The 15105-nt window shown below is 36.3% G+C and overlaps 1 protein-coding gene across 1 annotated transcript; it reads right to left on the reverse strand.

Annotated features, from left to right (window-relative positions):
- Positions 1 to 2373: 2373 nt before the first annotated feature.
- Positions 2374 to 11664, reverse strand: PARP11 (poly(ADP-ribose) polymerase family member 11). The gene is made up of 7 exons (XM_009641727.2): positions 11539 to 11664; positions 11320 to 11440; positions 9986 to 10061; positions 8326 to 8398; positions 8108 to 8238; positions 4091 to 4242; positions 2374 to 3649 (listed from the first exon to the last, which is right to left on the reverse strand). Exons 1-7 carry the CDS (start codon positions 11662 to 11664, stop codon positions 3336 to 3338), a joined length of 993 nt encoding a protein of 330 aa, XP_009640022.2. The 3' UTR covers positions 2374 to 3335.
- Positions 11665 to 15105: the final 3441 nt, after the last annotated feature.

Consider the following 15105-nt stretch of genomic DNA (forward strand, 5'->3'; position numbering starts at 1 on the left):
AAAAAAAAACAATGCAGCCAAGCAACTGAATTCTTATTTTGGCTGCTCAGAGATTATGCCTCTGAACTCCCTATGTCAGTGGAGAAAAGCAAGAGAAGAACTGGAGAAGTATTCCACTTGTGAGTCCCCACAAGTTTTTGGTGACTTGTGAATAGTAGATGGCTATAATGGAGCAGACCTATGCTGTTCTGGGAGTCTGCTGGTTTGGACAGTACCTAGTAATAATCAGTTACAAAACTGATGGACATACAAGTCAAAGTAATTTTAAGACTTATGTGCTCATCAGATGTACAGTCTGCATAGGACACTGAGAAGCACACCAATTACTGACAAGTCTTCTTCCTGAAGGTCATCTCCACCTCTGTAGACTGCAGAAACTTGTGGATACATCCCTAGCAGAACAAGGACATCAGGTTCTGATAGGGTTGGAATGCTCTTAAAGGGGAAATGCTTAGCCAGTGTACGTGACTCTATTAAAGGGGAAATGCTTAGTTGCTAGAGTAGAGAAGCAGTAACCGCAAGTAGGGTAAGATGATGATAATGAAATAACCAATGAGTGAGTTAGAGGCTTATATGCTTGCTGGATAGACAGTAGCATGTACGAATTAGGAAAGTCTACGTGACCGTGTGTACGGGACTTGGAAGAGTATAAAAGCTGTATGTAAAGCTATAATAAACGGCTTCTGGAGATCATATTGGTCGGCGTCAGGAGACTGGTCTTCCGCAGAAACTCACTTTAGCCTTCCTGCTATGATCTTGTGTTCTGATAATGGCTTAAAAAGGATCAGAGTTGAAAACATTCTGCCACAAGAATAATTTAGTAAGAAAGCTTTACCTCAGATCAAGACATGTAAAGAGAAGGACATGCTCTCTTGCACAGGTGTAAAAAGAAAACGGAGCATAAAGTTTCACTACATGAAGTAATAACAAAACAACAGGTTCCTTCCCCAGAATCAGACCATTTCTTTAAAGCTCCATAGTCCAAGAAATTATTTTCCTCCCTTCCTCTCTCACTAAGTCCAACTATTTCTTGTATTGGCTGCTTGTAGAGTTCTGGACTTTGCTTGCAATAATCATCTCTCTCCCCTTGCCAACTTTACGATACCTTCAGTATCAAAGATTCATCAGCACAAAAATGGACACCAGAAAGCATAATGGTACATTAAAAGGAGAGCTGAAACTACAATTGTGGAGTGATTTGGTAAGATTAAGACTCTGCCATTCAATTTAAGTTCATTAAGTAGTAAACAAGACACCAACACACAAACAATTGGAAAAGTCACTAAGATCAGTACTGATTATGGTATTTTGTGTCCATGAGACACAAAAAGAAACTTCTGTTTTCTTAACTAAAAAGGTCAGTTCAGACCTCAGAAGAAATAAAAGACCAAATCAAAGGAACAACAGCACATATATTTGTTAGTTTCATAAAATGTAAGCTCTGTAGAATACTGTAAAAGAATAAAAAGGAGACAGTAATACACAAATTCCCTGCATGATTCACTATTAAAAATGTATGATGTGGGGAACAGCGTGCCTTTTGCACAACTAGCATAGCAGTGAATCAAACAATGCCTACAACAGTAGAACCTAGAGTTCCCAACTGGGATCAGAGATCATATTTCCTGTTGCACTAAAATAAAGGAAAATGCATCTTAGCCCCAAATGGTTTAGGAACAGAATCAAAAGGAAAAGCTGCCATGAAATGGTAAGTACACACAGACACCTAACTTGCGCAAGATCCACTGACAGACAAAGTTAACAGCACTAAGGAGAAGGAAGAGATGGTTGCATCCTCAGTTATGATGCCAGGTATGATGCCAGATACTTAGTCATATTCTGCTTCCAGTTCCATAGGTTTAATATGATTTTGAGCAGACTTGGTCATGCCAGCTGCAGTGCCTTTTAAATACAATAGACTGTAAACATAGCCTTTGTTCCAAAAAGTCCATTAACAATTCCATGACAGACCAATACAGATCATTCTATATGTACCATATGTGTTATATACTATTTCTGTAGTGATTTGTTACGGGTCATAGCCAAAGAAGCATCCTGGAAAGGCTTCCACTTAGACCTTGTCCCTTAGTGCTCCTTAGATCCTTTAACAAAGAAAAATGTTAGGGAGACAATTTCATAACAAATTGTTTAACATTTCAGTGCATTTCACATTAGCAGCCCCTTCTTCAGGTTCTTCATGTACTTAGGTACTCAAGTTAGTTCTTTATCCAAATATTGTCTATTTTGCTCTTTCTACATGTGAAAAATACTCTTTAACTTTACAACTATACCAGTTATTAAAACCTGATCTAAACAACTGTTACTGAAAGCTTTCTATTAAAGCATTTAAAAATTAAAGGATGGCATCTTTTGAAATTTTCATTGTTAGTTTAACTGTATTATTTCCAGCAAAGTTAATCTAAACATTGTCTTCAGTAACAGTAATTACATGGGCACTGAGTGCTTCTTAAACCCTGATCAGGCAAGAATCACAGCAGCACAGCTGCATGAATGTAAGTGCATGCATATGCATACTATAACAAGAGGGCAAAAATTCTATAGAATAAGAACAGAGAAGGGTATATGGCACTGCTGATATTCCAACACTGAGCTCAAGAGCTTATGCGCATCATTTCCATCAAAACCAGAGTTCAAATCCTAGTGCAAGGGTTTTATAATCTTGCAAGCATATGAACAAAGCTTTGCAAGTATATAATTGAAGCTTACAGTAAAATGTACCTAAAGTTAAACATAACAGCTTTGGTGAACTTTGTAGCTCCTTCACCAGTTTTCTGTAGATGGATTTTTTGGTAGGTTTAGAATCTAAACTAAGAGACCTCCAAACACAAAGCAACATGTACTACAGAACACAAACATACACATATATGTGGCCAAGTCCCCTGGGGTTTTTTTGGTGGTGGTGGTTTTCTTATTTTTATGTTCTACAATCTTTATAAAAGATTAGTTTCATCATACGCATACTACACTAGAGGCATATTTCTACCACATGAATAAATACTTGTTATGTTATTAAAAAAAAATCAGAACATAAATCTTGCCTTTGAAAACTTACCAATGCCAAATGTATTCAAGGCTCACTAAGCAACTTCAAATTTGTAACAGTCTCTAAATTTGAAAAATGCTTTACAGATTTTTAAAAACAGTTTGTTTGACAGTCTCTCTTAAATGTTTAATAGCTTCCCTCCTCCATAAACATACACTAGCTTTTATTTCACCTCTCTCCTTTGACGCTTTATGTTTTTATATTGTTGTCTTTAGAAAAGGAACAAAAGTATCAAAAAACCAAACAATATTCAGTTCAGCTCCTTTCAAGCTTAACAAAATTCTATTAAGTACTCAGGGTAGATTTGGTTGGCATCAAAGATAACGAAGATCTTTGGGTTCCAGGTGTTATCCACACAGCTGTCATACAAGTTCACAAAACTTCCATCTTTTGAAGGAGGCCTCATGTATTTTGAATCACCATTGATATAGTCACCAGTTAACACACGAGCAAGAAACATGACTTTATCTGGTCTATGCAGGTGAGGCTGCAGATTCACACCATGAATTTGAAAAGTATCTCCATGCTTCATGTCCTCTTTGCAGAAACGACTGGAATATGATGCATCTCTTGCAAAATAGGTCCCTTTAAAATAAATAAAAAAAAAATCTGATTACATTCTTATGACAGCTTAACTACTAGAGCATGGATATAGGTATCAGGATGATGAAAGATGTCTGTTCTTTAATGTTCATTAGCAACACAATTTTTTTTTCTAAATCATTAGATTCTAGCAACATGACCAAATATTTTTAGTGGAAACGTTTAGTAGGGAGATTGTCTTGTGATCAGCACTGCTTTTTTGGGCTTCTCTTCCCCATGCTCCCTGGTCCTACCAGCCAGTTGTGACAATTAAATTCCTTACTGCATCCAAACTTTCTTAATTACACTTGATGTAAAAGCAGAGCTATATTAAACAGCTCTTCAGTAAACACAGGGAGTACATCACAAAGAACATACTATAAGGAACACTTAATGTTGAACTGTTAAGATTACAGGACTGTTTTATGTGACAAAACCACTTACCTTTTCCATATACAGCAGCATGCATCCCATTTATTCTCCAGTCAAAATTATGAATACATATTGCTTCTACAAATTCATTACTGGTGCCATGAAATAACATCTGCTCATTAATAGTTGGGACACCTCTTTTCTTCTTTAGTTGAGCTTTTTTCCTACAGAGAACACATAATACAGCATTACAACTATCTATACAACCAAATTAAGTTACTACTCGGAAAACACTGCCAAGGGAACAAACCTAAACAACTCCACACATTCCACTTTCACAAGTGTCTAGATGATTGTAGTTTTTAAACAGATCAGTATTCTTAAGGTATATTGCACTCTGAAGAGTGTGTAGAAACCATTTTCAGAAGTAATCCAAGATTAGAAAAAAGGTCTTTTATACCAATTTTATCAACATTGTTCATTTGGCATTAGCTTCAGTGTGGTAATTTTCTGCAGATTCATTTTTAAAAGAAAGGCATTTTTCTCCCATTTTGTTTTGTCCATCTACTTAAATAGCATGATGGGAGGTATAACAAAGTTAGTGGATTATAAAGGATAATTACCCAGGTAAAAAAGCAAAAATATTAAAAATAAAATTACCTAAATTTTTAGGTAAAATTACTTCAACATGATCATTTCATAATTGTTTTCTGAATTTATGGTTCACATACTTTCTAAAAGAGGTAAGTTGTGCATTGACAGGGTTACACCAGTCTAGAATTTTGAAAAAAAAACCAAAACAAAACAAACCCAAAACCAAACTAAAAAACCCCTTATACTGCAGTTGAACCTAGATTACAGTCTCAAGGTTAGAAGGTCATAGCACGCCTTCAATTAAAGAACAGATATATTTTCATCAATCTTTTTAAAGTGACTTTCTGTCAGCTGGGTTTTCCTAAAATCTGTTAAGAAGTAGACTCTGGAGCTGTGTCTAAATCACTGAGCTGTTCATAGTTATGATCTCTTGACTGTCCAGACAAAAACAAGTCAAAGTGCATCATAGCTTTGTTCACTGTCTATGTACCTGAATTTTCTTCCTATAAAAGCCATAGTGCATGGGGCACTGTGCTACATACTTGGGTTTCTCAGGCACATACTTAGGTTTGTCAAATTAAGCAATCTGCTTGTAACTGGAGTGCACATTTGAATTGGGGAAGTATTCTCAGGGACTACAGTTTAGATGTAGCCTGAGGAAGCCCTATCAACCAGGCCCAGGAAAGAGACAGGCAGCAAAGATTTTTTTATCATATTAATGGCATTACATTGCAATTATGCATTATTTATAAATAAGTGCATTTCACAGAAGTTAAAATCTTGCAGTACTTAGCTTGAAAGATATGTTTATTCTGTTTCATTGTTCAGCTTTTTTTTTCCCCTCCTTCATTTAGGGCAAACTAAAATACCTATGTCTTGGCAACTTAATTTTTTGGTGTCTTTTTTTCTCCTACAACCTCTTTCCAAATGAGACAAATGTCAGTAGAATCTCAAGGGCATCCAGGAGGTTTCACTAATAATGTCATTTGTGACATTTTGTGTCAGAGGCAGAGAGGTTCCAGGTACCCACGTTCCACTCTACCAGCAATTCAACAAGACTCCCTGCATCTTGAGAGAAGTACCTGTGTGAGGCAACACACCTGAGCTAAGGGCTAGTAATGCTGAACATATGAAATTTTTCATTCAGCAGCCGTTTATTGTTGGCTGCTGATCTCTGTATAAAGGTAGCATAGAGTAACTTCTCTTGAAACAGGGGAACAGAACAAATTTATAGAAAAGGTGAATAATCAATTGTCCAAAAATGTTCTGTAACAGTCCTTCAGTATCTCAGAGCATAAAGTTTGTTTTATTAAATCCTTTATGATTTCATAAAACAAATTTAAAATTGTCATTAATAGGGGAACTATTATAAACAGGCAAAAGTGGTTTGACCACTACAATGATGGAAATAATCATTCAAGTGATGCTAAATTTAATACCTGACTTTATCAATGAAACAAAACACTTTCTCAAAACCACAAAAACTTAAGTAGCAATTGTTCCTCCTAAGTAGTGGAATATACTGAGCAGGCTGGGAAGGCGGTTCTGCAGAATGCAGAAAGGCCACAGCAGGTCTTTTTGTTGATTTGAAACAGAAATCAATGAGTCCAACTATTCTAAAAAACGTCATCTTATCACTTTCCACCAGCAGTGACAAGCTAATCCAGTAAAATAAAACTAAGTTGATCCACTACTTAGAAGGCCCTCATACAGCCAGTTCACCCAATAAAGGAGAAACCTAAAGCAAAACTAAATACCCAGAGACATGCTCTTCGTACCTATGCAAGCACACAAGCTGTTTCTAAAGATAGTCAGCAACCTCACTGACCAAACACCATTTTCTACTTGCTGTACTCCTCTACAACTCCAAACTGAAATGCATAAACCAAAGTATGCTAGATTAAGATTCATCTTCTGTTACTTTCACTTTCCCACATGCGACACCAAAAGAACTTTTAGTGAATTTGAAATGCTGGAATACCTACTTCTTTGTAATATACTACCAGGTAATAATTTCTTCACTAGTGTGTGTAAGCCCATCTACTCCAAGGTTGTATTTTAACTTCAGCAGCAAAGCACCTACGCCTCAATTACATACACTTAGTCTAGCAATTTTCCTTATTACTTTTATTTTTTTGATACAGGAAAAAGTTTTAGAACTGAAATGAGTTTTCTCCATATACTTTTATACCGTACAGGTACTAAAAAGTACCTTGTTTTGTAGTTAGTTATATGGCAATACTGTAATACTCCTGACATATGAAATTCTAATTCCCATTCTCAGTTTCCTACCTTAAGAATATTCTAGCACAGCATCCACAGATTCAGAGTTCTTAAACCATGAATTCTACTCATTGACCAGTCAGGAAAACTAGTACACTCTCCAAATGACATCAGTTCCGAAGCCAAGCAAAAAAAGGTCTTCCCCTGCCCCCCTCTGCCGTCTGCACTCAAAGGACATTTACTCTGAAGTCTGATTGCTATTCCTATTCTTAAAAATTAAGATTGGTATTAAGATGGTATAAATACACCTCTACAAAAACTTAATTATAGAAAGGCAGATGTTCAAACACAAGGCCAAGCAGATAAGCCTTAATACTTAAACAAGTAAATATAATAAATAAATTTGCAACTAAGAGAAGGCTAACTCTCTTAACCAAGAACTTAGATTCATTTCTTTATGCATATTCATGATATAGCTTTAAATTAAGAATAATTTACATATCTTTGAAAAAATCATTAAAAATATGCAGATTTTTAATATATATCTTCATTATTTCCTCACAATTTAACTTAGTTCAGTTGGTTTTAATAATGTAATACAACTTTAAAACTGATTCTGATATGTACTCCTTCTTAGAGGCTACACAAATAACTTTTGTCAAATATAACTGTTTAAGATTGATATTACACAACAAGTGGAAAAAGAACTTGGCACTTCCTACTTCTTCCAGGCCAGCACAATATGAAGAGGAAAAAGCAGAGAACTTAAACAAAGCTTTTGTAGCACATTAAACTTAAAGAAATTACATGAATGTATGCTAATTGGATACTTAATTCTGTCCTAGGTTTCATAAAGTTGAGAAATTAAACAAGTCACAAACATCCATTTGCTTTGTTCACTAAAAGTTAGAATAATACAAGCCTGTCAAGGAATTATTTTACAAAAAGCTTAATTTTGTTCTCTTTACTTCACTGTAAGTATCATGCACATCTACCACATGGACATCCTGAACATCTTTAATGCATCAGTCTTATCTGTGCTACATCTACAACTAATGCATTTCTACAAGTATTACATTTCTGCACCTGAAGAAGCTACCTAGTCTTGAAAAATGGAGGAATACAGAGGAATGACAAGTAAGAAAATTTTAAAAAACTAAAAAGTAACACATTTTCATTAATAATAAAAGCAATTAACATATTTCTGCTGCATGCCTTCAAAATTTGCTCCATTAACAATCCTAAGACTGTTGGTTTTAGAAATAATCTCACCTGCAAAAAAACTCCCACAAGTCTAGATTTTGTATTCTCTTAATTCTTTTAATTCGGTGGCTATCCATTGTTTTTCCAAAGAGACTAGAAACTTCATTATATTCATTTGTTTTCTTTTGCAATGGAATAAGCTGGAAAAAAAGAGGTTAGTACGATTTCAATTCGATGCATTATTTCATTATCACATGCTTTTGACCAACTTTCATACCAACTCTTACCTGATATGGCTCCTCAGTATTCACATTCTCCCAGTGTGAAGGCATAGGGATAGCCTCATTTTCACAGATGAAACTTCAAACAGAAAAGGTAAAAAACACATCACATCAAAGACATGAAGCATTTTCTTCCTCTCAAACTCTTGCTCCAGACAATACAGTAAGTAAATAAAAAAAAAAAACAAAACAAAAAACCACACTTATACAAAACTACTTAGGGTTTTAATTCAAACAAAGGCTGTTGTCAGCAGATAAGGTCAAAGGCAAGAGGTCTTATTTTGTATTCAAATTCTGGCTTAGCTTATTATAAATGAACCACAGTAATGAACAGTTTTAGTATACTATCTACCCAAGAAAAGATAGGAAGATAAATCAGAAAAGATGGTCAGAAAGGTCAGCAACGTCAGGAGAGCAGCACTAATACAGAAATATGAGAGTGTAAATATAGCCTGAACATTCCAAACTATCGGGATTTACAACTAGCCTAAGCCTCTGGAAACTGAGCCCTCATTTGAATTATTTAAAAGCATCACGTTAGAAGTACACACTTGAAAATTATAGTTGAATTTGGTTTTAAAAAAACAAAACTAAACTCTCAAAAAAGAGTGTTTTAAGCATATACACCACATACTTAGCAGCTTTTAAGCCTTAAAACCAAGACTAAAAGAAGCAATCTCCTGAAAGTAATGAATGGTGTTATGACATGGAAAGAGATTACTGAATGCAATTATTCAAGAAACAAAAAAAACCTTAAAAAGTGAATTGCCACATTATTGCATGCACTATTCAGCAAATATCCATTGAAAAAACAGCTAATGCTTCAAAAAAACAGGCCTTCTTGAATGCCAGTGTAAAAAGATTGCTACTACATTTCTTATTACAAAAGCCAATTTTTTTTTTTTTTAAAGTATAATCAAGCTACAATTCAGAGCTAAAATTATTTCTAAGAAACTATTTTGGGAAAAAAACCCCACCTATTCCATACAGTCCATTTTACCTGTGGTAGTATCACCTCATAGATCAGTTCATTATTTAGTGAGTATCAGATTTACATCAGCACAGCTTTATATCTAATGACTGATCAAATGGTTAAGAAATTTACAATTTAAAGCGATTAGACTCAAACAATCTGGTTGTTATGATGCAATTCCTTGTAATTTCAAATAATTTAATAGTAAATAATTAAAACATACAGGCAAGAAAATATAACTCAATCTTTTCTGCTGTTACAATAACACTTCTAAATAATTTATGAAGTCATTATTACAATGGAACAAACTACTCCATTTTTTGCTGCTGCTTCTCCACAGCAATTCTGATTCAACAGGTATTTACAGCAAGGGACTCCAATGGCTAAAGTCAGGCACAGCTTTAAGAACTTTGCCAAAGGATATCAGTATTCAGTATGTCTTTCTTCTCCCACTACAAGTTCCTTACTTTCTCAAAAAAAAAAAAGAGAAAAAACAAACTAAAAATTCTTTTGCCACTCTTCTCTGAAATGTCTTCCTTCTTCACTTGACTAGCTCTCCCACCTTGGTTCACCTCTCAAATTGTTTGATGCAAAAAGTAAACAAATATCAACAATAAATATAAAACATATCTTTGCTTAATTTTACTTAGAAGAATCAGGAATAAAATAAAAATAAGGAGTCTATTTCCTTACCTGAAAGCACTGATAGAAAAGGGAGCTCGCTTTATTGGACGTTGCTTAAGCGTAGTTAGGTTGGTTTGTTTCATCACTGAGCATAAAACAAGAGTTAGGATGAAAGTTTCTGGAATTCATCTATAGCATATGAAATATTTAAGTGGCTTTTTTTTAAAATAACATTACTACACCCAAAGCTGCTTGACAGGAATACCCATTTCAACAATTAGCAAATCAGCATTTTTAATAAATGTTTCTAAATACTGGCCTCAGAATCATTGTCAATTACATGAGTTGGCAAAATGCACAACTACTATATAAAATGTTTATTGTTAAAATACCCATCTAACATGCAGCCCCACTAAATCACTGGCAAAACTTCCACTGACTTTAATATAACTAGGATGACAAAGCATGTCACTACTGTCCTTAATGCAAGACATCATGACCAACAGTACATAATAACAGTAATACAAAAATCATTCTTTAGCATTTGCATTTAGAGTTTTTATTCTGGATGCAAAACAAATTTTTTTTTTAAACAGACATTTCAACACAAGTAAACATAAAACTCCTTGTATTGTTACATACTCCTTTATTCCCAGTACATGGCTGTTTTACCCAGTCCCCACTTCTGTACTTGAAAGACTATTATTTTCTTTTATTTGGAAAAGGTTTCTATTTTAAGCATATAGCTGTTCCATAATTTATCAGAAAATAAACAGCCTATGGATAGAAAAGCTAAAAAAAAAATAAAATAAGGAAGTAATTAGAACACACCTTTGAACAAAGGACAGATTAATTTATAATTAGCTACATCCTGTAATATTCTATAATTTACAAGCATGGTATAAATGAGATCTTTACTAGAAAATCATTTTGCCTATCTCCTTGTTATTCTGACAACAGAATTGGCTTCACCTACCTGTTGAATTATTAAATCACTTTGATGCCACTATTTTGCAGAAAGTTTCCTTCAGATCAGTGTTTCTTATACAGACTCTGAACGGAAGGGGTTTTTCAAGCTTACAAACAGTTGCATACTAAAGAAAAAAGGTTCAAACTTCCCAGTCCCATAGATGCATGCTACATACCACCTACAGCAGAGGTAAGCAGCCATAGCATAATGCAATGCTACTAAACAAGACATGCTACTTTATTAATAAACTATATCAGAAAATGTTAACAGGCAGCTGCTTGTAAAAACTCCTATGTACTTTCCAGTAAAGAAGACATTTCCAATCACAAGTTTTTGCATGAGATAAGAGGACAATAATTCGCTGAATGAACAAATGAACTGCTGTATCTGGCACCTTCTATTATTTAAATTTACTCTATGAAAAGATACATACCTGAAAAGTCTAGCATGTAGTTAAATTTTGCAGTAGTAAAAGAAACGGAACCATGTGGGTTTGTTCGGAAGCTCCTTTCAATATCTTCACTGCTAACAGAGCAATGACTGTTTGAATCAGTCTTCAAAAAAAATGAAAAAGCATATTTAGACAAATTCAACAACAGGTAGTTTGGTGTATGGAATCCATGACAGCTAGTATAACTTCATAGGTATTTACCTGAAACATATGCCATTTACCACACTCAGCCAAATAAAACCAGCCCCACTGGGTATCAGAGGTATCCATCTCTTCAACTGAACTTTCCATCTTTGGAAAAAAATCTTCTGATGTTCTTTGAAGCATCTCCTGAAACATTCACACATATACACGAAACTAGTTTGTATACTATTAGCAAGAATGCATTATTTAATAAATTCATAAAAAAGCAAAATAAAGTTAATTTGCAATACTTAAAAAAATCCCTGGCAGGCAGAGGGCAGATTTGTTTTCTTTTTTTCAGGGAAAAATTCTCAGTTTGCTACTTATCCTTTATTATCCTTTAAGTTAGTTAAACATTTTCAAAACTCTCTCACATGTCTGTAAGGCAAGAGCTATAGGCTTTATCTGATCAGAGAGAGGTGCTAAATTTCATACTGATGGTCATATGAGCAAGGCCATATACAATAGGCTCTGAGTTACATACCGCTCAGGAGCAAGGTGTTGGGGTTACATTTGATAGCTTAAGAAAACATCTACTAGGTACTCAGCAACAGCAAACAAATCAGACTGGGTATCAGAAGTTGTTAGAAAAAAAATTCAAAACCAAGACAAAGAATATAATTATTTAACTGTGCAAGTGCATGAAGGCTAGTTTCCCCGCAGTGTACCCACTTGAAAATGACACAGTAAAATTACTGGTACACTGTACTTGTAATTACAGAGAAGGTTCACACCAAAAGCTAGAGTGGCTTCCACACAAGCAGTGACTACCATAGTTGGGGTTCTGCAGGATGAAAAAGGACTGAGGAAAGGAGATAGCAGAGGTCTATAAAATCATGACAAAACTGAATAGGGAATAACGAATCACATTTTCTTCCAACATAAGACGACACCTATCAAAGGTTGCATTTGTCAAGTTCAAACCAAGTGAAAGAAAAACTTCATAAAACAGATGGCAATTTATGGAATTCCTTTTCATGGTATGCTGTGGATGCTGCAAATTTATGCAAGTTCAAAAAGCACATCGACAAGTTCAAGCCTACCAAGAGCTATGCTGGAATATCTTTAGAAGAACAGTCCCTGCCATATTTCAGCTCCTTCTTCATTCATCAATAAAATCCTGAAAAGTCTAAAAGTACTTGACCTGCATATATCTAATATGCCAACTCTGTCTGCCACACACCCCCAAGCAAAAGTTCTAAGTAGGTTGAGGGGAATCTTTCAGAGAAAGAAGCTTGCCCTACTCTCAGAAAAGGTCAGCAATTCATCCACTCAACTGCTTAACCAAGACTGGCACTCCTCCCAACAATGCCCTCAACTTATCTTTCACTTCCAAGAAGTGGAACAACACCCTCCAGTACAAGTCAGTCAAACAATGTCCAGTTAATATCCTGGACGCTTCAGTTGTTTCTGGACACTTCAACCCAGAAGAAAGTAGAGACCTGATGAAGGCAAATACTGGAGACTAGAAGTAGGCACCAGCTGGCCAGTGCTACTGGGGCAGGAGTTGAGAGCAGAAGGCACTTTGCCAAGCACTACCCTTTCCCCTTATTTTTCCCAAGCTAGCCCTCTGGTTGGTTGAAAAAACAATTGCAGAAACCTCTTTGTGGTAATAGCTAGAGACTGTATTCTAATCATCAAAAGCTCTAAAGGGCTACAAAAATCTAGATTATTAGAAAACAGGGGAATCAGAAGTGGACCTCTGCAACATCTTTAAATTGCAGAATCTGAAGGCAAACCTACTTTAGCACAAATGGAAGCCTACACAAGGCTACATACATGGCCTCAAGTTCAAGCAGAACTACACTAAAGGTACATCAGGTGCATGCAAAAAATATTTTGAGAGCAGAAACTGTTCTCTATTTCAGAGGGCATCTGCCAGCATCTTTTCTATTCCTCACAGCAACACAAAGTCACAGAGCCTACATTCACTTGGTGTGAACAACTGGCCAACATCTTTTGATGGTAATATTTCACCTTCAACTGGATTCTTCCTCTCAGATGAGTATTTGGCTGTGTTCTCTCCTACAGAGACAGCGTAAGCTTTTTTAAAGCCAGGAGGAAAGCAATTCAGGCTTTTTTGGTAACATTTAGTTTCCTCGTGTTCCCACTAAAACAGCCAGACTTCAGCTCCATCCCGACATTAGTTCAGGGCCTTGAGTCTGAACAATCAAATCAGTGATGCCTTTTGAAAAGTTATAAACAGAGAAGGCATGTTCATCTGTGCCCCGTCAACACACTTACACTCCTCTGTGGGCAACACAGCCTCCAGAATAAACCATTTACTAAGGAGAGTTATTCCCATAGCTTTCAAAAATGTTACATTCAAATCACATGTATTACTCTAGTCACAAAGTCTAGGATAAGCAGGTAGTTTCCAGGATACTTAGAAGTACAGAGGAATGACCCAAAGGCATGAACACCTAAAGCTGTAAAACCAAGAGAGTTGTTCTCAAAGGTGATACAAATCCAAAATGCTCCAAGGAAATCACTCAACTTACTGATGAATTTAAAATCAAACCCATACCATTTTAAGGAGCAAATAGCTTTTTGTCCAAAAACTGAATGCATGCACAGTGAGCAGAAAAATCTCGGTGTGTTTTTCTGGATGACAGGATGTCAACTGTCAAAGATGCAGCAATGAGAATTTTATTAGCAGTGCTGTTGCTAACAGAAGGCCTCTCAACTCCCATTATTAGGACTGTTTCTACTAGTCCAGGAGTTACCAGAAGAGCTGAAATTAAACACAATTACTCTGACAGCAAAAACATCCTCCTAAACAGAATGAATGCTTGCTGTGTGTTGTGCTGTGACTGAATTACTTTACTAGTATTGGTAATGCATTGTCTCATTTTTCCAGAAGTACTTTTAAGTTTGAATGATGAACATGCTTTACAGTGTGTAGAATCACAGAATGGTTGTGTGGAAGGGACCTTTAAAAATCACCTGATCCAATCCCATCTGCCATGTGCAGGGACATCTTTCACTCGATCACGTTGCTCAAAGCCCTGTCCAACGTGACCTTGAACACTTGCAATGGTGGGGCATCCACAACTTCTCCGGGCAACCTGTTCCCTTCACAGTAAAAAATACAGAAGCATCCTGATGGGCTATTCTGTCTACTTTCTCACACTGTCTGCTTCCACTTGGCAAGACTGTGGTTTATTGCCCAAGACTCACCTACAAACATCAGCTTTGTGTAGTGCGCTGCCAGCAGCACTAGCCATGCTAAAGGACTCTCTGGCTCTTCCTTAGAGAACAAGGCGCCTGAGCAGGAGACTTGACTGAGGTAAGAGTGCAGGGCCAGGGAGGGGCAGCGAGAAGCAGGAACAGCCTTAGCGTCAGTACGGGACACAACGTGAAATGACAATACCCTCCGCAGCTGTTTCGCCACTCATCCCCTCTGTGCTGCAGGGGGCTACCGTTGCAGTCACCCCCTTGACCGACCCTCTCCAGAGCCTATCCCATTAGAACTCAAGGGCACGGCGGGGTGGTCGATCCAGCACCAGTACCTCTCCGTCTGGGTCGTACGCTTCCCCAAAGATCGTGGCCTACGCCCCCCACCCACTTCCACAACCTGGCAGC

The sequence above is a fragment of the Egretta garzetta genome, unplaced genomic scaffold (assembly GCF_000687185.1).
Source record: "Egretta garzetta isolate BGI_Z169 unplaced genomic scaffold, ASM68718v1 scaffold797, whole genome shotgun sequence".
Taxonomy (NCBI): domain Eukaryota; kingdom Metazoa; phylum Chordata; class Aves; order Pelecaniformes; family Ardeidae; genus Egretta; species Egretta garzetta.